Raw genomic sequence first — 24,502 nt, 5'->3', positions numbered from 1 at the left:
TCATGATCAGTAAAGGGCTTTAACAAGTCATCACAAAATACTTATTACTGATGCACTCAGAGCTACAAAGTACCAACAATATGATACAATAAATGAAAAAAAAAAAAAGACACGGACACGATGGAAATTATATTATCTCCACAAGTTATGGCTTTATCATTCAGAAAACATCCCTAGGATTTCGAATGTTACCTTTTATTACCATCAAATGCATTCATTTTCAGTGAGATCTGTGAATTGATTAGTTAAGAAATATGTTTTTTTTTTTCGAGAAACACCCAATAGGAGATGTTTATCTCACTGCTGAGTCACTGTTCTACTGGAAAACATAAACACAGTCTTTAACAAAATCAGTAACAAAAACTTTTCCATTGTTAGACATGGCGACAAACCCAGGAACGCTGTCGTCCTTTGGGAAATGTTTGTCTATCTTTGTGACAAACTTCCCGTCCAGTCCGAAAATTTGCAGTCTTCGGTTCTCGGCTTCGCAAACGATTAGATTATTAAACTTGTCGATTGCCAGTCCAACAGCACCTTTTAACTGCCCGTCACCACTCCCCTCACTGCCAATATTGTAAAGGAACTTTCCTTCCTTGCTGAACACCTTAATGCAATTGGCCCCAGCATCAGAGACAAAGAATCTGTCCTCGTGATAAACAACACAAAACAGGGACTGGTCACAGTCTGAGGCACGAAAGGATTGTAGCAGATGCATCCCGTCAGGGGAGATGACCCTGATTTCATTGTTCTTCCAGTCACATACGATTATGCTGCCGTCATTTCCAACAGACACGTGAAGCGGCATCTTGAGGTGTTTATCATTGATGTGTTTGATAAACTGACCACTTTCAGTGAACAGAGAAATCATATGATCACCGTCAGGGACAACGGCAATGATGTCACCAGACTTGGTAAATGCTACTGATGAACAGTCATGCTTTAGTTTTATCTCCCTCAGATAATTTCCATCAGAGCTAAACAATTCAATTCTTTTATTCACACAGTCTGCCACAGCAATGGTTCCAGTTTTTTCACTCACGGCAATATCATAAGGTGTATTAAACTGTCCTGGTCCATTACCATGGGAACCAAATTTAAACACAAATTGATATTGATGTGGGACGACCAGAGCACTCCAGGGACTACCAGTCAGCGGTTGACCATTAATCTCAATCCCCACTCTAAATTGTCCAACACATTCTGGTCTATACTTCACTGTGTACTTGCCATCTTTGCTGTCTGTAATTTCTGTGGTCGATTTACTTCCTGTTGGAGATTCAATGTCAACTTTGATATGATCATCTCCGTTATAACACTGTATTCCACATGAATCTCTGGTTATAATGGTAAAACTTGTGTCAGTCTTTTCTTCTGTGTCTTTGTCAAAATGTCCTTCAACTATCGACAATGAAGAATCCGTGTTACTTACAATAACTCGATCGCAAATGGTCGTTATATTTTCTACCATGTAATGTACATGTGGTGGTTTATAAATTTCTGGTTTTCTTGCGTTCAAAAGTTCCTCGCAGCGTCCAATGATGACTTGTTTCGTTTGTAAAATTTCAGCATTAATGTTTCTTTCTAAGATATTCTCGCCTTGTTCAACAGAACTTTTCAACTGAGTAACAGCAAGCTGAAAGTTTTCTAGTTGTGTTGCGTGAGCCTTTTGTTGTGCTTGATTAATCTCATCAAACTCGTTGTTCATGGCTGATTTGTGCTTTGTTAAAATTCGAATACAATTGTCCACCGTTTCTCTCATCTTTCTCTGGGCGGCACATATTTCCAGTTTGCTTTCGTCCAGCAACTCTTTTTCTTTCTTCATTTGGTTTTCATAAACAGAAACTTCTGTTTTGACCTTCTCGAGGGCATCCGCAATTTGCATCTTGTGTTCGTCTGCGGCCTTCTGCATATCAACCATGGAGTGACGATTATGACTCACCACACTGCACTTGTGGCAAATACAGACCTTGCATTCTTCGCAATAATATTCAAGTGTTTGATCTTCGTGGTATTGCTGTGAACACATGACAGGTCTTCGGATCAATTCTTGAACATCTTGCGCTTGCAAATTCTCGTCCAAGATATTTCGGTGTTCTTTTGTGGCCTTCAGGCGTTGATGAGCTTGAAAACAAGCTGCACATAGAAAGTTCTGGCACACAAAACAGTAACAAGTTGCAGTGTTGTTTTCATCGCAACTACTGCATCTCTGGGCCTCTGCGCTGCCATCTCTCAGAGTTAGGAGATCCAGCAATCGATTGAGATGAAAAGATGTGGGAAGGCCGCCAAACGTGTCTCCTTCAGGAATTTGGAAGCAAGTCAAGCAAACCGGACATTTGATTGTTGTTTGTCGCTGTTTTCGTGCACAGAGTGCGTGTTTGTCGAGACACAGCAGACAGAATGAATGTAAGCATGGCAGCGTCTTGGGATCGTTGACTGTTTCCAAACACAGTGGACACTCAGCCTCTTTCTTGAGGTTTCTAAACAGTTGTTCGACATCCATTGTTCTGATCAATAATTTACTGAGTGCAGTTGATTGTCTGTTAATGTGACGTCACTTCTGGATATTAATAGCATTATAAATCTTTATGCAATCTTTATTTCAATTTGGATCCAATTGTGTCACGGTATCGTCATCGTGTTGTCCTTAGCCAGGCTTGTGTCAAACAGTATTCATACAACCTTGGGCGAAAAACGCTTATTGCTTATTGGAACAATTTTATTTACAAACGTAAGTTCATGCAAATGACAAGAAGAAATTCTTTGGATTCTGATAAAGACTATTTTGTCGTACCGCTGGTGACCCGACCGTCACCGTCGCCGTGTCACACTACTGTAACTTGATAGAATTGACTTCTTGCCAACCATATCTTGTTTAGTTTGCATTCTTAGGCGGAATGAGGACTTGAATGAATTTTCTCTGAAATATTTTTAAAATTGAAAATTGCGCTTCCATTTCTTAGCCATAAGGGGCTGAATAAAAATAGGATTAAAAAGTATAACTACAGGTAGTATAGTTATACAACGCTATCAAGTTGCAAACTATGAAATATCGCACGAGTCACCAAGAAAATGCAAGTGACAAGTGGAATATTACATGATACACAGCTTTTATTCTCGGTAAACCTTTATATCAACCCCACCCTCGTACTAAAACCTGCTTACTGTAAAACCGCAACTTTTCAAGCTTCTTTTTTCAATAGAATTGTAAAACCCTGGAACACTATCTGTAATCTCGCCAATCAAGACAAATTTTCTAGCCCAAGTTTATTCAAATATTTTTTGCACGCCACTTATTTTACTTTACTGGACACTACCTATGATATTGACATGCCCTGCTCCTGGTTCCTCTTCCGTAACTGCCCTTGCCACCGCTCTTAATTTTCTGTGACTAATATTATCCGCATCTTGTTTTAAACTATTGTAATTAATTAGATTAAACTATAATTTTTAACTATAAGTAATTATTAGATTTTATTGTAATTTTTATCAAATTTAAGATTTTCTATCACCATTCTTACTAGCTTCTAGGGTTGCGCCTCGCATGGGTAACTTTATTTTTCCGTTCGCGCAATTCCTATTGGTCCTTTTCTTAGCCATAAGGGGCTGAATAAAAATAGGATTAAAAAGTATAACTACATGTAGTACTCTTTTAATTATATTGTAATTTTGTGACCAATAAAGTTGATAGACTCGCTCTTATTTCAGTTGCTGCCGTTGGAACATTCAGCTGAAAATGAATCTCAAATCACCTCATGCAAATGAAACATAACTGTCTCACCAAAAAAATTTCAGGCCAGAAATTTTTTTTTCATTATGTCGAGATCGGATGGTTGATCTCTTTATGAAATCTTCTCGTGACTACGAGTGTTCCAGTTGAGAGCACTTGTTATGACTACTCCCCTGGCTTATTATTAAGACCATGGTTATCTACGCGTGCTAGGAAAGGTTAACTGAAAAAACGTTTATTTGGTTTTGACTCGACATTTGCTAGATTGGTCTGTTGATGTTCCGGTCAAGAGAAATCTACACATTAAACCTCCTTTACAACGGAAACCTTTCGTAAACGATCTAAAAATGCACCCTTCTGGTATACCTTCGGGTATCCATATATCCCCTCACCAGAGTTTATCCCTGTAAATAAACCAAATGAGTTGAGTTATCTCTCGTATAACGCTTTAATAAATCATTACAAAACACCACTTATGCACACACAACAAAGAATTTATAATTTACACTATTACTTTGTTTTCGGTCACCTGTAGGGTTTGCTATTGTTTATTTGTACCTTTTGTAATTTTGTTGTAAATTATCATTACTTGTTTTCTCTGTCCTTTCTAATGTAAACAATTGTCTCCGCCTCGATTAGTTGTGGACTAGTTGCGGGAGCAAGCAATTGTAACTGTATGTAGGTAAACAAAATAAAATTAAAGTTCAAGTTCACGTTCAATTTGCCAACAATTAATGATACGATGTATCAAGAAAAATGTCATGAACGCGTTATAAATGACATCATCTCTACAAATTATAACTTTACAATCCAAAGGAGATCATCCAGAGATCATGATCTCTGGTATACCGGCGCAATTCACCCTGCAAATTAAATTCTGTCTTTAATTATGGTAACATGGATTCATTTTCAGTGGTTGTTGTAAATTAATTACACAAGGAATAAGATTTCCTTGATTAACATATACTCAATAGGAAATGCTTTGCTCACTGTCACAGTTCTACTGAAAAACATAATAAACTGTTTATCAGAATCGGTCACAAAAACTATTCCATTGTTAGACACTGAGACACAATGTAGATTCCCAAAGTCCGTTACGAAACATTTCTCTAACTTGGTGATAAGCTTTCCGTCCAGTCCGAAAATTTGTAGTCTGCTGTTCCCTTGATCACAGACTATTAGATTATTGAACTTGTCGATTGCGAGTCCAGTAGGATCATGTAACTGTCCGTCACCAGACCCCCGCTGCCAGTATTGTAAAGGAACTTTCCTTCCTTGCTGAACACCTTAATGCAATTGGCGTCATAATCAGAGACAAAGAATCCGTCCTGGTGATAAACAGCACACAGCAGGGACTCGTCGCAGTCTGAGGCACGAAAGGATTGTAGCAGCTGCATCCCATCAGGGGAGATGACCCTGATTTCATTGTTTATCCAGTCACATGCGATTATGTGGCCATCAAATCCAAGAGACACGTGAACCGGTATCTTTAGGTGTTCATCGTTGATGTGTTTGATAAACTGACCACTTTCAGTGAACAGAGAAATTTTATTATCATCGTCAGGGACAAGGGCAATGATGTCACCAGAATTGTTAAAGTCTAATGCAGAACAGTCATTCTTCAGTTTTATCTCCCTCAGATAAATTCCATCCGAGCTAAACAATTGAATTCTTTCATTATCTGCCACGGCAATGGTTCCAGTTTTTTCACTAACGGCAATATCTGAAGGCTCATCAAACTGTCCTGGTCCATTGCCATGGGAACCAAATTTAAACAAATTTATATTGATGTGGGATAACCAGAGCGCTCCAGGGACTACCAATCAGCGGCTGACCATTTATCGCAATCCCCACTCTATATTGTCCAACACATTTTGGCGTGTACATCACTGTGTACTTGCCATCTTTACTGTCTGTAATTTCTGTGGTCGATTTACTTCCTGTTGGAGATTCAATGTCGACTTTGATGTGATCATCTCCGTTATAACACTGTATTCCCTCGGAGTCTCTGGTTACAATTGTAAGTTTTGTCTGTGCCTTTTCTTCGGTCTCTTTCTCACAATAAACTACAGACAATGAGGGATCTGTCTCACTTGCAACAACTCGATCTAAAGTTGTTGTTATATTTTCGACCATGTAATGTGCATGTGGTGGTTTATAAATTTCTGGTTTTCTTGCGTACAAAAGTTCCTCACAGCGTCCAGTGATGACTTGTTTGGTTTGTAAAATTTCCGCACTGTTTCTTTCTAAGATATTCTCGCCTTGTTCAACAGAACTTGTCAACTGAGTGACAGCAAACTGAAAGTTTTCTAACTGTGTCGCGTGAGCCTTTTGTTGTGCTTGATTAATCTCATCAAACTTGGCGTTCATGGCTGATTTGTGCTCTGTTAAAATTCGAATACAATTGTCCACCGTTTCTGTCATCTTTCTCTGGGCGGCACATATTTCCAGTTCGCTTTCGTCCATCAACTGTTTTTCTTTCTTCATTTGGTTTTCATAAAGAGCAACGTCTGTTTTGACCTTCTCGAGGGCATCCGCAATTTGCATCTTTTGTTCGTCTGCGGCCTTCTGCATATCTACCATGGAGTGACGATTATGACTCACCACACTGCACTTGTGGCAAATACAGACCTTGCATTCTTCGCAATAATATTCAAGTGTTTGATCTTCGTGGTATCGCTGTGAACACATGACAGGTCTTCGGATCAATTCTTGAACATCTTGCGCTTGCAAATTCTCGACCAAGATATTTCGGTGTTCTTTTGTGGCCTTCAGGCGTTGATGAGCTTGAAAACAAGCTGCACATAGAAAGTTCTGGCACACAAAACAGTAACAAGTTGCAGTGTTGTTTTCATCGCAACTGCTGCATCTCTGGGCCTCTGCGCTGCCATCTCTCAGAGCTAGGAGATCCACCAATTGATTGAGATGGAAAGATGTGGGAAGGCCGCCAAACGTGTCTCCTTCAGGAATTTGGAAGCAAGTCAAGCAAACCGGACAACTGATTGTTGTTTGTAACTGTCTTCTTGCATAGAGTGCGTGTTTGTCGAGGCACTGCAGACAGAGTGAGTGTGAGCATGGCAGAGTCTTGGGATCGTTGACTGTTTCCAAACACAGCGGACACTCAGCGTCTTTTCTGAGATTCCTAAACAGTTGTTCAACATCCTTGTTGCTGATCAATAAACTACTGGGTGTGGTTTTATTGTCTGTTCAGGTGATGTCTTTTCCGGATATTAATTACATTACAAATTTGGATCAAAATTTGTCACGGCATCGTGATCATGAGCTAGGGATGTGTCAAGTGATAGGCTCCAAAACGTTACATAATTAGTTTTATCAGAAGCTTATCACCCTGGTTATAAGGGCATGTGCTAAAACCCAGACGGTGGACTCTGGACGATAGACGATAGACGATAGACGATGGACGATGGACGATGGACGATGGACGATGGACGATGGACGATATCTTTGACATTCATTTATTTCTCTCAGACAAAGTATAAAATTGTCACACAATCTTTTGCTTTTGTCACGCGATGTTAAAATATTGAACAGCGAAAATTCGAGGACAAAGTTGTGATCGCGAATTGTTCGTCACGCAATTTCACGCATTCCTTCTGTTATCACGCGATGTCACCATGGAATTTTGAAATAGTGCACAGCGAAAATTCGCGCCCGCCCCGCTCCCCAGCAAGAAAAAAAACCAAACTTACTTTGACTGGACAAATTTTGACCGCGGATTTTATGCCACGCAATGTCAGTTATTCATTTATTAAATTCTGACAACAAAGTATAAATTTGTCACATAATCTTTTTCTTTTGTCCCGCAATCGATTGCTTTTTCACATGAATTATTCCAGATTGCACGCAGAAATGACGCAGGAGAATCGTAGCCCATACGGCAAACACGTGATATGTTTTTGCATGAGTTGTCGTGGGATGGGTGGGGGGGAAATAAGCAGCCTCACCTTAGTATTTAAGCTGTTGTGGTGAAGGTTTCCACAAGCGGTCTGCCAGGATTATAGGTGCTTCCCATTACCATTTTTCCCTTCCTTTCCTTACGTGTTTCAATTTCATTTTCGCCTGCTCTGAAAGTTTTTATTGCAAGTATTTCAAAACTCCATGGTGACATCGCGTGACAAAAGCAAAAGATTGTGTGGAAAATTTATTCATGTTTATATACTTTGACTGAGAGAAATAAATGAATGCGTGACATTGCGTGACGAAAAATCCGCGATCAGAACTTCGTGATAATTTGTCCAGTCGAAATAAGTTGTATTTTTGCTCGGGGAAGGGGAGGGGGGAGGGCACGAATTTTCGCTGTTCAAAAGTTTAACATCGACAAATAAATGAATGTCAGAGATATCGTCCATCGTCCATCGTCCATCGTCCATCGTCCATCGTCCATCGTCTATCGTCCATCGTCTATCGTCTATCGTCCAGAATCCACCGTCTTGGTTTTAGCACATGCCGGTTATAAGCTTCTGGTGTTATTTAACAGTTCATTAGTTTTATTTAGAAATGTAAGCTACATGCAAATTAAATGACCAGGAGAAATTCTTTTCTTTCTGATAAAATGAACAAAATGGACAATTTGGGTAACTAGGGAGCTAAGCAATTACGAAGGCGACCCCGAGGACAATGCCTAGTAAAAATGAATTTCTATTTAACCTTCGAATTTCGCAATTGTTTAGATCTGTTGAATACGCTTATCGATCTCAGAACATGTTCAAACTAAATACGTATTGCCAGCGTTCAAAGCCAAAAGAAAATACGAAAAATTAGCCGCCGTTATTCAAGTTCTCCAATATACGCAGACCTCAGTAGCTTCACGTTGTTTTTTTGCAGATGACGGCAAAGAAATGTATGAAGATTTGTAACGCACCTGCACAGCCATTGTTCTACTCAGTAAATCTTTTGTTTCGGTGGCGTTCTCGTTACCGTTGCCGTCGTGGTTTGCTTAAGCTCCCATAGTACCATGCTGTTGACCCTCCATCACAGTGGCTGTGCTCACTACTGTAAGTTGATAGAACTGACTTCTTGCCAAACATATCATGTTTAGTTTGCATTCTTGAACAGAATGTGGACTCAAAATGAATTTTACATACATTCCGCCGATAAAAGTAAAAGATAAAACTTTAAGGTAAAAAGCTGTTAAAATTATGGGTGTAAACGTTTTCGATCTGTTTGATTATCATCAGAGTCTGATGAGTTTAGACTCTGATGCCCATCGAATTTTAACAGCTTTTACCTTAAAGTTTTATATTTTAAAATGAATTTTGTCAGTAATGTTTCTTTTTTATATAATTGAAAATTGCACATGTACTGCTTAGTCATGAGGGACCGAATGCAAACAAGACTGGAACGGATATCATGGCTGGAAGGAATTGTCTGTAAAAAGTCCCCAGTCAGTGGTAAAGAGTTATTTATTTATTTACTCGTATTAAATTATACAGATGATCAAAATAAAATAAAATAAAGTATAAAATGTAGATATCTGAGTAATTAGGCCAGTTTATACAGAATTCTAGATTCCTTATTTTAAATAAACTGCCTGAGATAAGATATAAAATACATAGAATACTAATATTGATAAAATCGTAACAACAATAAGTGATCAGAAAACTATAAAAATTTCTCCTTATTTAAGTTAAATATACTAATATAAAACTGATTCACTTTCTTACTAAACAATGGCAATTGATCAATTGTCCTAATAGCTACAGGAAGGCCGTTCCATAAATCCACAATGCGATTAAAAAATGAGAATTTAAGGTCATTCCACTGAAATAGAACCTGCACTGAGATTTTTGTGAAACTTTGCCTATTGATTGTTTATATTATAGGAACTCAGTTAAATTTTGAAATAAAAATGAGGGGTCCCCATGTTCGTTTAGGAGCAACAGCACCTTGTTTGTACCCATATAAATCCTTATAAAAGCACCATGATTGTAGTCACGATTGCTTGCTAAATTCACGTTTCCGACGATTGCTTTTTGTTCTACGCTGAGAATTGGTCCATATTTATTTTACACAGAGAAATTTATTACTCAATTCAAAACAACAGAAAAAATTATAGGTCACCATACTCGTTTGCGAGAAAATGACGATTTACCACTATGGCGAGGTCCGACTGTAAAGAAAAGGCCGACATTTTTTAATGCGCGCGCGCTAATCACGCGTGAAATTATGCGCAGTAGGGATGCGCAATGCAATACTGGGACATCATCCATAATATGCCTATGCTTCTGTCGTACGGTAATCATTATAGTGGGCAAAACGGGAACTAGGATTTACTCGTTTCTGCGTTTGGAAAATTTGACTTGATGCGCTTTGATAGGGACTCGGATTTGGCCTCTGGGACTTCGAAAATTAGGATTGGGAAAAACGTACTAGTGCCGTGGGTTCCAGCGGTTTTTTTTCTTTTCTTTTCTTTCTTTTTTTTTTTTTTTGGCGTTTTGGAAATCAGATGCATGTCATTAAACATGGTTTACCTTGGTGGCTTGATGCCAGTCCAGTCCCTGAACTCTCTCTTCCCCGCGCGGCCGCGCGCTTTATATAGGGTTCAACCTTAGGGCGGGGAAGAGAAAGTTCCTTGAGTGGACTACTTTGATGTGCATACTCACAGTTTGCGCCTGAAGAATTAGGCCCTCAGTCAGCTCCAACCCTTGCTCTTTGTTTACACCAGCGCAGTCAAGAATACAGGAACGGTGAAGAATGGAAGAAGAGGATTGTAACTAACTGGGGTTCTTATAAAATAGAATCATACTTTCATTGACGTCTGCCATTCACCTGTTTTGGACCGAGGGAATAAGTTACACTAGGAATTGAGCTGTATTGGTAAATTGATCTAAATTGGGGTTTGGAAAAAAAAAATTGTGCTGCATTACATCCGTGTAGCCATAGGAAACCCACACGCTTATTTCTGAACTGTAGATGCTCATATTATGTAATCTAAAAACAGAAATAAAAGAGTAGAATAAACTTGTCTGTTGTCTTCTTGTTAGCTTCCTTTCTGCGCCACGGTATGTCAGTTGTCTTGCGTGACATTTTCCGCTGAAGTACGTGACAGCAGTCCCTAAAATCAGTGCGATCGCGAACCAAGATGGCGGAGGAAGCAGAGTATTCCCAATTCTTGGCAGTACATAGAGGCCAATTAGAAGTTACTGGTATTCCTGTTCAGTTTTGGAAAACTCTCCACGAGAAGTTGAAAAACGAGGTAATTTTCTTTTAGAAAGTTAAACAAAAGCTGGTTGTAAAAAGAAACACGTGGTTGCATGAGAGATAACAGGAGATAAGCCTTTTATAAACTGATGTAAGGTTCGGAAGATAGCAATTGTGTGTAGTACAAGTACTGACAAGTTTTAACTTGATCGACTTTAGCTTAATCCTGTTTGTTTCTCGTGACACATGGGGCTGCTTCCATTGCCCTACCGTTGCGCCTCTACGACCGTGTGAACTTTTCTTCCTGACCCACAGGAAAACTAGGGGAATAGGCACAGGGCGTAACCAATCGAAGAAATCGATAATCGATGATAATCGATGCCAATTAGTCGATTGATATTGATAATCGATTATTGAACAGTCGATTGTCCAAGCTGGTGTGATTATTGATTGTCATTGATTCTTATCAATTTTCATCGATTGGCATTGATTTTCATTGAAGGGGACATGGGGGGCTCTGAACACCGCAACACCGCAAAAAAATATTAACGAACACTGCATCACCGCAAGAAGAGTCAACGAAACACCGTCACCGCAACACATATTTTTAGCACCATGATTCGTTCACCTACACTTAGAATAATACTTTTGTACCTCAACAATTTTCCACAAAATAAACACATCACAGCGTAATTTTCATTGCACATATGTCGACACTACTGATGCCTCAGTAAATCAGTTTTCTTGCTCTTGCTGAAGAAACCTTGCACGAAGCTAGGAAGTGGACAAAGAAAAAAGAGAGGAGGCTCGAGAGATGGCCTTTACCCCAGATCTTTCCCTTCCTTTACTTCGCTCACTTTTCTTGGTGTATAAACCCACTGACTGAAGCCCTATCTTGACTGAAAGTATTGCTTTAAGGACCTAGCTGCGTTTGCATTCAATATCAATAATCATTTGAAAAAATAGAAGGTCAAGAAAGTCGCAGGACCTTGGAGCTGGTATAGACCAGTATCAGAATGACCTATAGACAAGCTGAATAGCAAAAGGGAATAAATAGTAAATGTGTGTAGTTTACAAAGCTTCCTTAGCTTATAGAAAGCCTTTTTTATTCCCTGCCAACGCGACATCTGAATATATTTTGTGGCTGGTAATTTTTGCCACCTTCTCCTTTTTAAATACGTTTTTTTTTTGTAGAAAAAAGCTGCACAGTCAATAATACATTATATTCGGCCTTGCCTTTTCCAGAATTTCCAGGATTGCTTCTGTCCTCGCTCCTCCACGTGTCTACCGAACACTGAGCTCTGGGTGGCAGAGGTTGAGTTACTTGTCAAGAGTTACGTATAAATTAAAACAGCTTCGGATTGGCAGCCAAAGCATATTAAAGATTGACTAGAAAGTGATGGTCTGTGTTTTGTTTCAAATTATTAAACTCAATGGTACGTGTTTCTCATAAATTAGCATGCATTAACAAAGTTTACATGCTAAATTTAGGTCAAATTTAGGTTTGCGAAAGGTAAATCAAAAAACCCCAGCACCGCAAACAATTTCATTTCACCGAACACCGCAGCGTGAAAAACACAAACATTGCACACCATGGGTTTGAGATCACCGCAACACCGCAACTTAGTTGAGATTTTATTCACCGCATCACCGCATTAAAAAAACATCAACACCGCAACACCGCAAATCCCCATGTCCCCCTCTTCATTCATAATCAATTAATATCAATCAATTAATTGGCATTGTTTGTCATCGATTGTTGATAGATTAATGCTATTTTCAGTCACGATTTCTAAAGGGCACTGGGTTTCTTGATGTATTTTAATGATTAAAACATTGACAGCGTCTAGGACATCGGCAGCAGATCAATTTTTATACAACACTGATACTCAGCTTAAAAAAGTTCATGGAAAGTTGCAGTGTTCATGTGTCTTTTCAAAGTTACAACAATTTTATTAAAGTACAATAAACTTGAACGTTGGATCCTCAAACATCTACAACATAACCTCTAAATGCTTATAATTTAATAAAATGGCAATTTCTTTTGCAACTGTTGTCATGGGGATTTATGCTGTGAATTTTTGTCATGCTTTTCATGCTAGTGATGCCAGCGATCACAACACAATCTCAACTCAGTGTAATGTGGACATTCTAGCTACATTGTAGAACTAAATATTACTGGCAGACTATTCCATCTTGTCAGTTTGTTGGCAGAGATCTGTTGGAAAACCTAGAACAACTAGGAGAAATAGATTAAAATTAATGTTGTTTTACAGTGCATACTATTAAGCATTGTGTTAAAATACTTGTTTCATCAGATCTTGGTCAAACCTTAGGATGACGTAACTATTCAGCTGATGAGACAGGGCAGTAAAGTATTTCATCAGGAAAAACTCTTGAAAACTCTTAAAGCCCAATCGATGGCAATCTATGATTCGTGAACACTTTTGTGTGATTATTGATTGGTCATCGATTGGCCGGTACCAATCCATACCAATTAACTAACATACATCGATTGGTATCGATTGATTGATTCCTTTTCCAATCATCGATTTTCATCGATTTTCATGGATTGGTTTAGACTAGGAGTAGTCGGTTTTTGTTCCTGAAATCCTCCACGTGCGGAACTCAGTTAATATTCCACAAATTAGGGAAAGAAATGAGGAGGGAATGGGAAGAGGCAGGAAAAAACTGACTTTCTTTTTCCTTTTTCTCTGCGCCTGCGCTTCTTGCTTCTTCCTCCTGCTTGATCGCTCTAATAAGAAACGCAAGGAAAACGCTAGGAAAAGAAAGAGACTGCTCGCAGTCTACGATTGGTTACATCCTGTGTGGATCCACCTGTGCTGGCATTATATTGTCTCTTTCCTGTATCTCCTTTTGGCATGACTTTACATAGCTGCATGTTGAACTGCAATATACGGTGTATGTAGAATACCACTTTACTCTCTCTTGATGTTTTTTTAGACTTATGATGCTGGGTTGTTCTTTACCATGGCTAAGGATGAAGAAGGAAGTTTGAAAGTTTTTGTTACCAGTGAAGAAGGGATAAAAATGTCAGATCCAAACTGGTGAGAAGTCAGATCATGTGTACTAATGGCATCCACAGTCGAGTGTTGATTGACACCCTCAATCGATACCCTTGATCAATACTCAATTGACACTTGATCAACACTGCCATTGACACTCGATCGACACCTCTGTTGACACTTGATCGACATTCAATCAACATCTTGGTTGACAGTCAATTGAGAATCAACTAATTTTTGCAGACACATCTTTGAGTGTTGATCATTACCGACTGTCAATTAGATTTTGGTGTAGATGTTGATCGAGTGTCTACTACCAAAAGCTTGGAAGAACAAACAGTCATCTCATGCTAGATATTACAAAAAAAAAACCAACTCTGTCAAGCTAAAACTTTGTGAAATGTCAAGTTTTTAGCGGGTCTTTCATCTATTGATGAAAGGATATTAGGTTTTTTTTTTGTTTTTGAAATTATTATTTAATTAATATGACAATGTCACATGAAAACCGCTAATGAAATTGATCCTTTTTAATGAAAAAGAAAGTTTGCACTTCATATTGATATTTGCTAGATATTATATTAGATTACAGATTTGACTAACAGCAAGGAATTAAAATTATTCTCGTCAATTGGTGTTATTGTAATAATTAGTTATTTTCTCTATTGGCGTCCTTTTCACAGTGTGTTTTTAATTGATCATGCCTGGACATACCAAGTAAACTATGCACGTGCTCAGCTTAAAGTGGTACCTGGTCTTGCTGACAGAATGGGCTCTTTAATGGGATTGACAAGTATGATACACCAACTGTAATTTTGAGACAATGCTTTTAAAAAATGTCTTATTGCCATAACTTTGCTAAAAATTCTTTTTTTTCCCCATATTATTGCTTGTTTTCCATTTGCAAATTTAAATAATTATCTCTCAGGCCACAAAGCCTGGTTGGGATGTAAAGTGGCTCAATCTGCTGAAAATTTTCCGAAATAAATGGAACTTCTGAAAAGGTGGTCCCGTTTTCTTGCTAGGCTGTTCCGAATTGAAACTAATGTGCCATTAAATGTTTTGCATCATTTGCAAGTTTAATCTTAGCAGTTCTGCTCTCATGGCCTGAGGTCTTGACAAAAATGGTACTCGTCTCAGAGAATGTTCAAGTTCAACATGTACTTCCCAAAGGGATATTAACAATCAAAATTTTTGGGAAATTTTTTGTATAAGGTAAATGACCATGATTTCCACTTTTCTCATCCAACCTGTCAGATTGTGGAGATGTATCTATTTTTATGTTACATTAAATTATTAACTACTTACTTATTTAAAGCTTGAACGTGCAGTCTCTATGAAAAAATCTCATACTGAGGAATTGGGAGGTTAGACCTGAATTATGTCATAGGACACATGATGCCTTGTTGTTCAGATAATTATATATTAAACACATAGTCCTGCAGTATCTTGCAGAAAATTTAAGTTACAACCTTACATGTTATTGTATTTCTTTGTAGATGAGGAGTCTACAATTAGTCAAGAGCAGCTTATTGAAGAAATCTTTGAGAAAATGTGGAGGTTTGTAAATGTTATGGTTCAATGTTACCCTAAGGTACACTTTCGTTGGGTTGTCCTTTGCTTCATATACAGTGACTCATGGGGTATTCCATTGTATACCATTCAAAAACATTACATATTTATTTTATACCATGCCATAGAAAATACTGACAGTGGCCAACACAATCAATGTAACGTATATGCAGCACAAGAAGGGAAAGCTGGGTGTAATACCGTCAAGTCTACAGCAGCTTTCCTTTACTCTGATTGGATGCATGTACATGTATTTCCTATGGCATGGTATAAATAATTATAATATGTAATGATATATTACCATGCAGCAGAACAAAGGAAAAGACCAAGTTGTTTTAAAGTGCCTATGAAGTAAAAAATAATTGCTGCTGATTTGAAAGGCTTTTCAAAGTAAAGAAGAATGGCGTCTTACTTTTTGGAATATCTTTTTTCATTTTAGAGATATTCACGTTTTTGTATTATAAGTGATGACGTCATAGGTGGTTCCACTAAAACAGTTCAACACTCAATCAAGAATATCTCTAGAAATATTAAAGCAGTGTTCTTTAAACTTGGCACCAGAAATGTACATCACAAAAGAAACAAAATGACACCCGTCGTGCCGTCGCCATGACAACAGTTATGCCACTGGTCCTGTTTTAATTAAAACTAACAATACCAAATTTTATCTTAAACAAGGATCATCCACTCCCAACAATCTAATGGGGAGAGTTAAGACAATATGGGAATCATGTGTGTTCCAAGCAAGACCCTCTGTCTCTTTTCGAAGGGTTGCAAATTGGCATATTTGGTTTTTCACAGAAAGAGACTGGAGCCAAAAGTGTTGCCATGGCAACGTCACAGAAGGTGTCATTCTGTTTTTTTTGTGATGCACATTTGTGGTGCCAAGTTTGAAGAACACTGCTCCAATATTTCTAGAGATATTCTTGATTCAGTGTTTTACTGTTCAAGTGGAACCACCTATGACGTCATCACTTTCCTCATTTGCATAATACAAAAACATAAATATCTCTAGAATGAAAACAGATATTCCAAAAAGGGAAACACCATTCTTCTTTACTTTGAAAAGCCTTTCAAATAAGCAGCAATTATTTTTTACTTCATAGGCACTTTAAGGGTAAAATCGAACCACAGATAATTATACATTTCATATACATGGTACCAGTAGAGTCAGCTTACATTGCTTAGTGGCTTTGCCTCCCCTGGCTTATAAATAAACTCTCTGTCAAGCACAGCCTGAACTGAATCAGGGAATGTAAGATTTAAAACAAACTACTTGGAATGATGTTTATACCACCTGTGAACTCTGCCAGCCTGTTATTATATTAATATTTAACAAATGTTCGGTGTTACTGCAATTAATGTATAATTTCCTGATGACTTTGTGTTTAAATTTCAGTTTTAATCAGAGTTACCATTTAAAAAAGACAGTAAGTAAACAAAATTATTGATTGAATTATTAGCAATTATAATAGGCCTTGACTTTTCACTGACCAGAACTTAAACAATTAGTGCGTTTTCAACTGTGTGCAAGCCTAGTTAGTAGCCCATCAGGCTGTTGCTAATTATTATCTCTGATTTTCATAGCATTTGTGAATAGGAGTATTTGAACCCCCCCTCCCACCTCCCAAATGAGATGCACCTGGTACACCTGGTGGAAAGAAGCCTGTTGAGAGTATTGTCTTACTAAAAGGACACAACACAATGACCCCAGCCGGGGTTCTAACCCAAGGCACTCAATCTTGAGTCTACCATGTGCACTAACCATTAGGCTATAGCACCTTCCAGAAAAAAGAAAAGAAAAAGTAGCCAAACCAGTTATTTACACTGTTATTATTTAGCTAATAATAATACTGTATAATATTTAGCTAACGTTTTAAAAACGGTTAAAAAATACACAACGTTTCGATGTTCTCGAACGTCATTATCAAGTGAAAAAAAAAACAGTATGAATATTCTATAAATACAAGAAAAACAATAGTTCATTAAAAAGAAAGGTAACCTAAAAATATGCTACAAGCTAAGCAAAGAGTTTAGCACTGATGGAGTCACTCTGAGTGTTAAGGCTAGGCCTCAGTTCTTTGATGAATACCATTTCGTAAATGAGGCAGTCAAATTTCCTGTGGCACTTCTTGAGAACATGAAATTGGCCCTCATTAAGAAGGTTTTTGTCATCATGCACCTCTAAAAGGAAATTAATTTTCAATGCAATCTCTCTCAACTGACTTTGACCAGCACTTTAGCATTTCCCTGAAGGGTTACTTTCCAACTGAGCTGTGGGAACCCTGAATATAATTTTAAACTGTATGGATTGACCTCAATTGATAAATATAGATTCAGGCTTTAAATGTTTGTCTGAATGTGCAAATTAGAGGATAAAAGTCTTGCAAAAACTGACTTTCAAGTGTCTTGCTAATGGTAAAGATAGATAGATAGATAGATAGATAGATAGATAGATAGATAGATAGATAGATAGATAGATAGATAGATAGATAGATACATACATACATACATACATACATAGATAGATAGATAGATAGATAGATAGATAGATACATAGATAGATAGATAGATAGATAGATAGATAGATAGATAGATAGATAGATAGATAGATAGATAGATAGATAGATATATATATATGTAACTAACTAACTAACTACAGACAGTACTGTTTTGGCCTTCTGGGCCTCATCAGTGCAGTGCTGAAAACTAGGATGGAGGCTAAGCTTAAAAAGCCACCCCAAATACTACACATGTGGTAGTATCTAAGCCATTACCAGAGTGCTCAAACTAACGAGCTAGTGAGCATGTGCATATATATATAGGATATATATAGGGAGATTTTAAGTCATGAGTTAAGTGTAGTTGTGGCTACTGAACAGATTTTTGGTCTATCATGATACTCTTTACTTAATAATGATGTTTATCTCTGTGCATGTTTCTACAAATTATTATAATAATATAAATAATCAAAATAATAAATTATTTATTATGAGACAAATCAAGGCAGAATGCTGATTATGACCAGAATAATCATACGCTGTACACTCTTTTAAGAATGATTGAGCCTTATAATTTACACCCCCTCATTTCACAAAAGTTTACTTTATTTGACATTACCAGAACAGATACAAGTACCCCATTTGTAAACCCCTTTCAAGTGCTAATCCCCTAATTATTTTACAGTGCTGTGATTGTAGTTTACCACAGAGTACTCTTTGTTTCATATTTTCAGGCATATTCGTACTCTGATGGCCAAGTCTATGAAAAGAGCATCACTGACGATGATGATGAACAGTATACTCCGTTGTGGTTTGTCATGGATGAATTTGGTTCTTGTATAAAGCATTCAGATGACCCCTCCTTTGCTGTAGCCATGATTCATTATGCACCTCTTGAGGTCACCTTTTCAGTATTGTGGCCTTTGAACGACATGGATTATGGAGGTTTGTTGTTAATTAAATTAAAATAGCATTTTGTGGCCCTTGTGGTATATGTATAGAATGGGGAGCCTTGAAATATTTGGAGTTAGTATGTGTATCAAGAGTCACACACTATTTTTAATTACTTTTTTCTGTTATCACATGTCATGTCATGTCATGTCATGTCATGACATGTCACACTCCAGTTGCTTATTAAACTATTCACTTGACGTGTTTTCATGTCACTAGGTGAGTAAATTTGTGTGTTCCCTGATCATACAGTTCATCCCTTGTGGATCATGGAGTGAGTTCAAAAGCAGAACATTAAATTTGAATATACAAGTTAATATACAGGTCTTGTACGATAGTTGTTACCTAGAATAACTTACATAACACAAATAAAATACGTGGAATCAAAAACAAAATGGCTGTGCAAAAGCAGTAGACAAGGTGATCCAGAGGGAGAGGAGGAAATGCAAACAGTCAACTGTAGAGTTCGATCCTTAGTTTCACTAACTGTGTGTAATCAATGAATCATTTGTAAATTCAGAGGAAGTTACCAGAGACTATCTGCCACATATCAAGGAGCCTATTATGAGAGAGTGTTGTCTGTTGCTGTGGTTTCCTGAGAAGTTGACAGACAAAGAGTGGATTGATAAGTTATCTGATGAAACAACGTTGGAATTTGTAAGAAATGAACTCAGTGCATTGCAGACAAAGGTTTGTAGTTTTTAGTATTACTGGAATTTTCTAGACTGGGACAGTTGAATTAATTAGACTAATATGACCAAATTATGCAGTTTGGTCAGTTTGGTGAGCTAACTAGGAAAATGTTGACTGTGGTAAAAACATGTTTTGATGTTGCTTATATCATTATGAATCAGCCAAGTTACCAAAACTTTGTAAAAGATGTTTGAATTTATCTCCCTCCCCATTTCTATACCTGGGTTGGTAGAGGCGCTTTAAAGTGTCATGCCCAGAACATAACACAATGACCCTGGGCAGAGCCTAGTGCACTTGCCCTGCTAGGGCACCAAACCTCCCTCTAAGATGTAGTATGTGTGTAAAAAAGATCAAGATCAAATCTGCTTTTTTAATAATTTTTCACAGGACTGGCAGGCTGAAGTTTATCCCAGCCTAGAGAACACAGAACCTACTGCATCAAAGCCTGACAGTGGAAAGATTTATCTTGTGTTCACTGATGTTCAACAAGTGAAAGAGTTTCTGACACATCCAAGATTTGTTTTAGTAGACAGTAGAGAAGAAGCAGACATTTTATGGATTGGGCAACATTTTAAAGATTTCAGGTTGGCTTAAGACTTAGTCAGTGGCATTTTGATTGGAAAAGAAATTATTTTGATATGTTTTGTTCACCAGCAACTTTAGTGCAACAACATGTCATTGTGTAACACACCAAAATAATCTTGGGTAATGGCAGTATCAAGCATTTAGACACTCTTGTCCCTGAAGATGCGTTGCTTAATTTTCATACCTTGCTTTAACATTGCTTTAACATTGCTTTGGAGTATTTCATCGTAAATCGAGGCAACATCTCCAGGTTGAAGATTTCTTTACTCTCTTCACATGTTTGCTTGACACTGGATGTATGTTGACGTCAGTCTTGTTGGAATTGAAGGGAACAATTTTTTTGATCACTTCTGGCTACTAAAGTAGTCACCCGTGACCAAGGTTGTTTTAATTAGCAAAGCACAGCTTAATTGAATTTGTTTTCTTTCCTAGATATTTACAAGAAAGTGTCAATCTATAATCCAGTTTTCCAATAAGAATGATTGGTGTGTTGTTGGAATTGAAGGGGAAAACTTTTTGATCATGTACTCACCTGTAACCAAGGTTTTTTTAATTAGCTTTGAAAATAAATTTGATTGATTTTGTTTTCTTTCCTAGATCTTTACAAGAAAGTGGTCAATTTATAAACCAGTTTCCCAATGAGAATAGCCTGGTATGCAAAGACCTCTTAGCAGCAGTTTGTCAGAATGCAACTCTCCATGAAAATGGCAAGGAGGATGATTTGCTCAGGAGGGGACCAGAATGGCTGCCTGTTACATTTAACTTAAATTTTGAACTCCCACTGTTTCTTCGTCATTACCTCAAAAGAAAAGCAAGGTACACATATGGTTGTGTAATGCTAGTCTGCATAGCAGGTGTAAAACGGGGGAGACCAGGAAGTGAGAGTTTTTGTCTCCCCTAACCCTTCCCCACATGCCTACATTACAGACTAGAGTATTACTTATGACTGGTAAAATAATAGTTGTAGTTGCAAAGCATGCTAACTGACATTGTTGATACATCTCATACACTGTCTACTACAGTATTCTTCTTTTATATTGCAGTTTATTTTAAACAGTTGAGTAGTATTTTTACACCTTAAGCAAGAAGTCTTGCTTAAAGCAAGCAGCATTGAGTGCTAAGTGAAATGTGCAGCTATTATTAACTTGCCCTTAAAGGGAATAGTACATATGATGAAGTTTGCCTAATGGTCAAAGTGATATGCATGTACAATGAAAGTTGTACAAATTTCACAAATGTCATAAATCTTCTGTGTGATAGCCCTCGGTGTGCCAATATAAAACCAGATACAGTCCAACCTCTTTAACCCTCTTACTCCCAAGAGTGCCATGTGGCTAAAAATACCATTACATGCTTAATATTTGGTCAATTTTTATCAAATGTGAACAGCAAAAAGGTCTTGGACATCTGTCGTTTGAAAGCGTAAAATCATACCCCCTCCTGTACGAGACTTGATGAACCACCCCTATAAATTAAGGTCGAAAAAGCTTGAAAAACTTTTATGTTGTTCGTGGTATAAAACTATGTTCCAAAGGACAGAGAGATGTCTGTGGTCTGGAGGCGTCTGTAAGGAGAGGTTCGACTGTATTTATGTGCCAAGGAATAAGATGGATTTTAAACTCAAAAAATCAGCCAATTGGAAAATGGAACCTCATGGTACAGCAGAATAATTATTGCCATGATTGCTCTGTGCTTATACATGTATGTTCTGTTTATGGATTATTTTTCTCGCAGAGGGCTTGACAATCACTGGATATGTAAGCCATGGAATCTGGCAAGGGCTCTTGATAGTCACGTGACATCAAATCTTAACTACATATTAAGACTGCTTGGGACGGGGCCTAAGGTTGGTATGAATGTTTGAGTAAATCATGATGTAAACTTTATAGTAAAAATCTGTTATTGTTGGCTTCCGTCTCTCGCGGAAGACAATGGATTCATGTGCGCCATGTTGTCAGTCTCTTGTGGGTTGCAGCACCTGCTGTGGCTGTACAATCCTATCCAGGACAGGCAGACCCTGTTACAATTCCTGCAAGCAAAGTAAGCGCCTGGCTCTGTGGGTGGTGATGCTGCACTGAAGTGGCCTCTTCGGGGCACAGGCCTGGGCAAAGGGTTTCAAGATCCTGGGATGCCTAGTCATCGGAATCCCCCTCAGCCTCTATCTACACTGCCATGCCATGCCATTTTACATTAGCCAATGACATTAGATACGATGCAGTGGTTGTTGTTCCTAGTGTAGTGTTTGGTTGGTAGGTAACATGGAACATCCTACGCAAAGGTGTCGGTAACTTTTGTCAAGTTATTTCGTGTAGTACTTTGTTTGAATGCTCTTTCAGTGCAGGTCAAAACTCTTAGCCTTACCGTTTTTTTTCTTCAAGTTTTCAAATGCGTTTTAAACAGTAAAAAAATTTTCATATAACTTGAACGTGTTCCATCCACTTACCTGGTTTTGTAGCTTGTTTACCAGCTTAACGATACTGCAGAAAAAAAAATATAGATACAGAAACCTGTATTGCTTTCTAATATACAATAGTAATTGCCTTAGAACTCAGTAGAATTCTATCGTTTTCCAGGTTGCCTGCAAATACATAGAGAATCCAGTTCTGTTTCATCGTGAAGATGTAGGTCAAGTGAAGTTTGACGTTCGCTATCTGGTGCTCATCTCCTCAGCGAAGCCACTTGTACTACATGCAGATAAAGTGTTCTGGTTAAGATTTGCAAACCAGTGAGTAGTGGATGCAGTCAATCCCAAGTTTAAAATGTGATAAGTTCTCCCTACTGATTATCATACATTTCTTTGAGTGTCAGGCCCTGTCCATACTACGCTGGTGGAATTTGAAAACGGAAGTTTCACCCTGAAAACGCATCAAATGTTTTCCGTCCACACCATGTCGGAGAAATTAAAAAAACGCAACAATCACCGGTCAGTTTAGATTTGTGTTTGAGGAAAACTCAGTCAGGGAAATCACATGATTATCGTGACGCCATCGCTTTCGAAAAGCTCCGTTTTCAAAATGTTTTCCTTCTACACGAAAACGAGGAGTCGGCGTTTTCAAATTCGTCCGGTTCGAAGGGCGTTTTCGAAAAGCTCCGTTTTCGTGACAGAGCAGTGTGGACACTAGGCCTAACCGTAGAAATAAAGCTCCGTTTTCGTGACAGAGCAGTGTGGACACTAGGCCTAACCGTAGAAATAAAGCTGCGTTTTCAAATTTCTCCGGCGCAGTGTGGACGCTGCCTTCGGTTTGAGAATTTGGTTTTTAATATTCAAACACGAGGACAGTGTTGAAACTCAAGTAGGAAATTTAATGGAAAAACAAGATCGTCAAAATCCTTGCTCTCTAAGAACACATTTCTAAATACCGTCTTGTTTACAATTTCTTCTTGTTTTAATTCTCGAATGATGAGTTAGGGATGTATTATACAAAATTTCGATGATAAGCTCTTATCACCAAAACCTAGGAGTGTGTACCTCAATAGCGCAGTTCCTTCAACAGTGGCTCCGTTTTGTAAATAATCTGCCTCAAAACCAAACAGTAGCTCAGATAATATGGTGAGGGACTTTAAGAAGACCGCGACGGCAACGGCAAGGGAACGTCGCTAAACAAAAGGTTTAATGAGTGGATCAGTGGCTCTTGCACGTGCGTTACAATTCTTGATACATTTCTTTGCCGTCCTCTTCAAAACAACGTGAAATGACTAAATTCTGCGTTGTCCAGAGAACGTGAACCACGACGGCTATTTTTTTATTTTTATTTCAAATATTTCGCCCTGTCCCAGATTCAATTTCGTGATAGTTTTGACACGAAGAAACAAAGGAAAATGACTTTAGAGTATCTCGAGATTCGCAGATAAAATATAAAATCATTTTTAATGGACGTTGTCCTCGGCGTAGCGTCCTGGTTTCTTAAACTCCCCATTAATATGTTGATGACGTCTTCCCAGTGAGTCCTACGCAGAGAGAAGCATTGGACTGTTAGTTTACCAGTAACTTTTATGTAATATATCAAACACGAAAGACAGTGTTTGACCACATTTCCATACACCGAGAAGAGAGTTGAAAATACGACGCGTAACGTAGTATTTTTGACGAACTTCGAGGTCAAACACTGTCCTTCGGGTTTGATATATCTTCTCAATCGAAACTAAAACTAAGGAGAAAACGGAGAATTAAAATCGTAAAAATATATGCTAATTAAGATCAGATATCCAAACACCGTCACGGTCATGATTTCCTTTGTTTAAACTTGATGAATTATTAGTGAGTTTGAGAAGTGTATTTGGTTACGCGA

General features: G+C 38.0%; 1 protein-coding gene and 1 pseudogene across 2 annotated transcripts in view; one reads left to right on the top strand and one right to left on the bottom strand.

The window, feature by feature from the left end:
* The window catches only part of LOC145478753 (tubulin--tyrosine ligase-like protein 12), a 38,241-nt gene that overhangs the window by 8,618 nt on the left and 5,121 nt on the right, over positions 1 to 24,502 (top strand). The window contains exons 1-11 of one of the 2 annotated variants that reach the window (XM_081456874.1): positions 10,825 to 10,943; positions 13,853 to 13,956; positions 14,595 to 14,704; positions 15,411 to 15,471; positions 16,883 to 16,913; positions 18,719 to 18,929; positions 19,456 to 19,625; positions 20,016 to 20,212; positions 20,811 to 21,029; positions 21,948 to 22,059; positions 22,787 to 22,938. In XM_081456874.1, coding sequence (XP_081313000.1) covers positions 10,830 to 10,943; positions 13,853 to 13,956; positions 14,595 to 14,704; positions 15,411 to 15,471; positions 16,883 to 16,913; positions 18,719 to 18,929; positions 19,456 to 19,625; positions 20,016 to 20,212; positions 20,811 to 21,029; positions 21,948 to 22,059; positions 22,787 to 22,938 — 1,481 coding nt within the window. In that variant the 5' untranslated portion in view covers positions 10,825 to 10,829. Of the gene's footprint in view, positions 1 to 10,824; positions 10,944 to 13,852; positions 13,957 to 14,594; positions 14,705 to 15,410; positions 15,472 to 16,882; positions 16,914 to 18,718; positions 18,930 to 19,455; positions 19,626 to 20,015; positions 20,213 to 20,810; positions 21,030 to 21,947; positions 22,060 to 22,786; positions 22,939 to 24,502 lie in introns of those variants that run through there. The other variant, XM_081456875.1, reaches the window with a different exon arrangement.
* LOC145480109 (uncharacterized) lies at positions 33 to 6,934 on the bottom strand (annotated as a pseudogene).

The sequence above is a fragment of the Orbicella franksi genome, chromosome 2 (genome assembly GCF_964199315.1).
Source record: "Orbicella franksi chromosome 2, jaOrbFran1.1, whole genome shotgun sequence".
Classification (NCBI taxonomy): domain Eukaryota; kingdom Metazoa; phylum Cnidaria; class Anthozoa; order Scleractinia; family Merulinidae; genus Orbicella; species Orbicella franksi.
The sequence above is the reverse complement of the archived record's forward strand: the minus strand, read 5'-3'. Positions and strand labels throughout refer to the sequence as shown.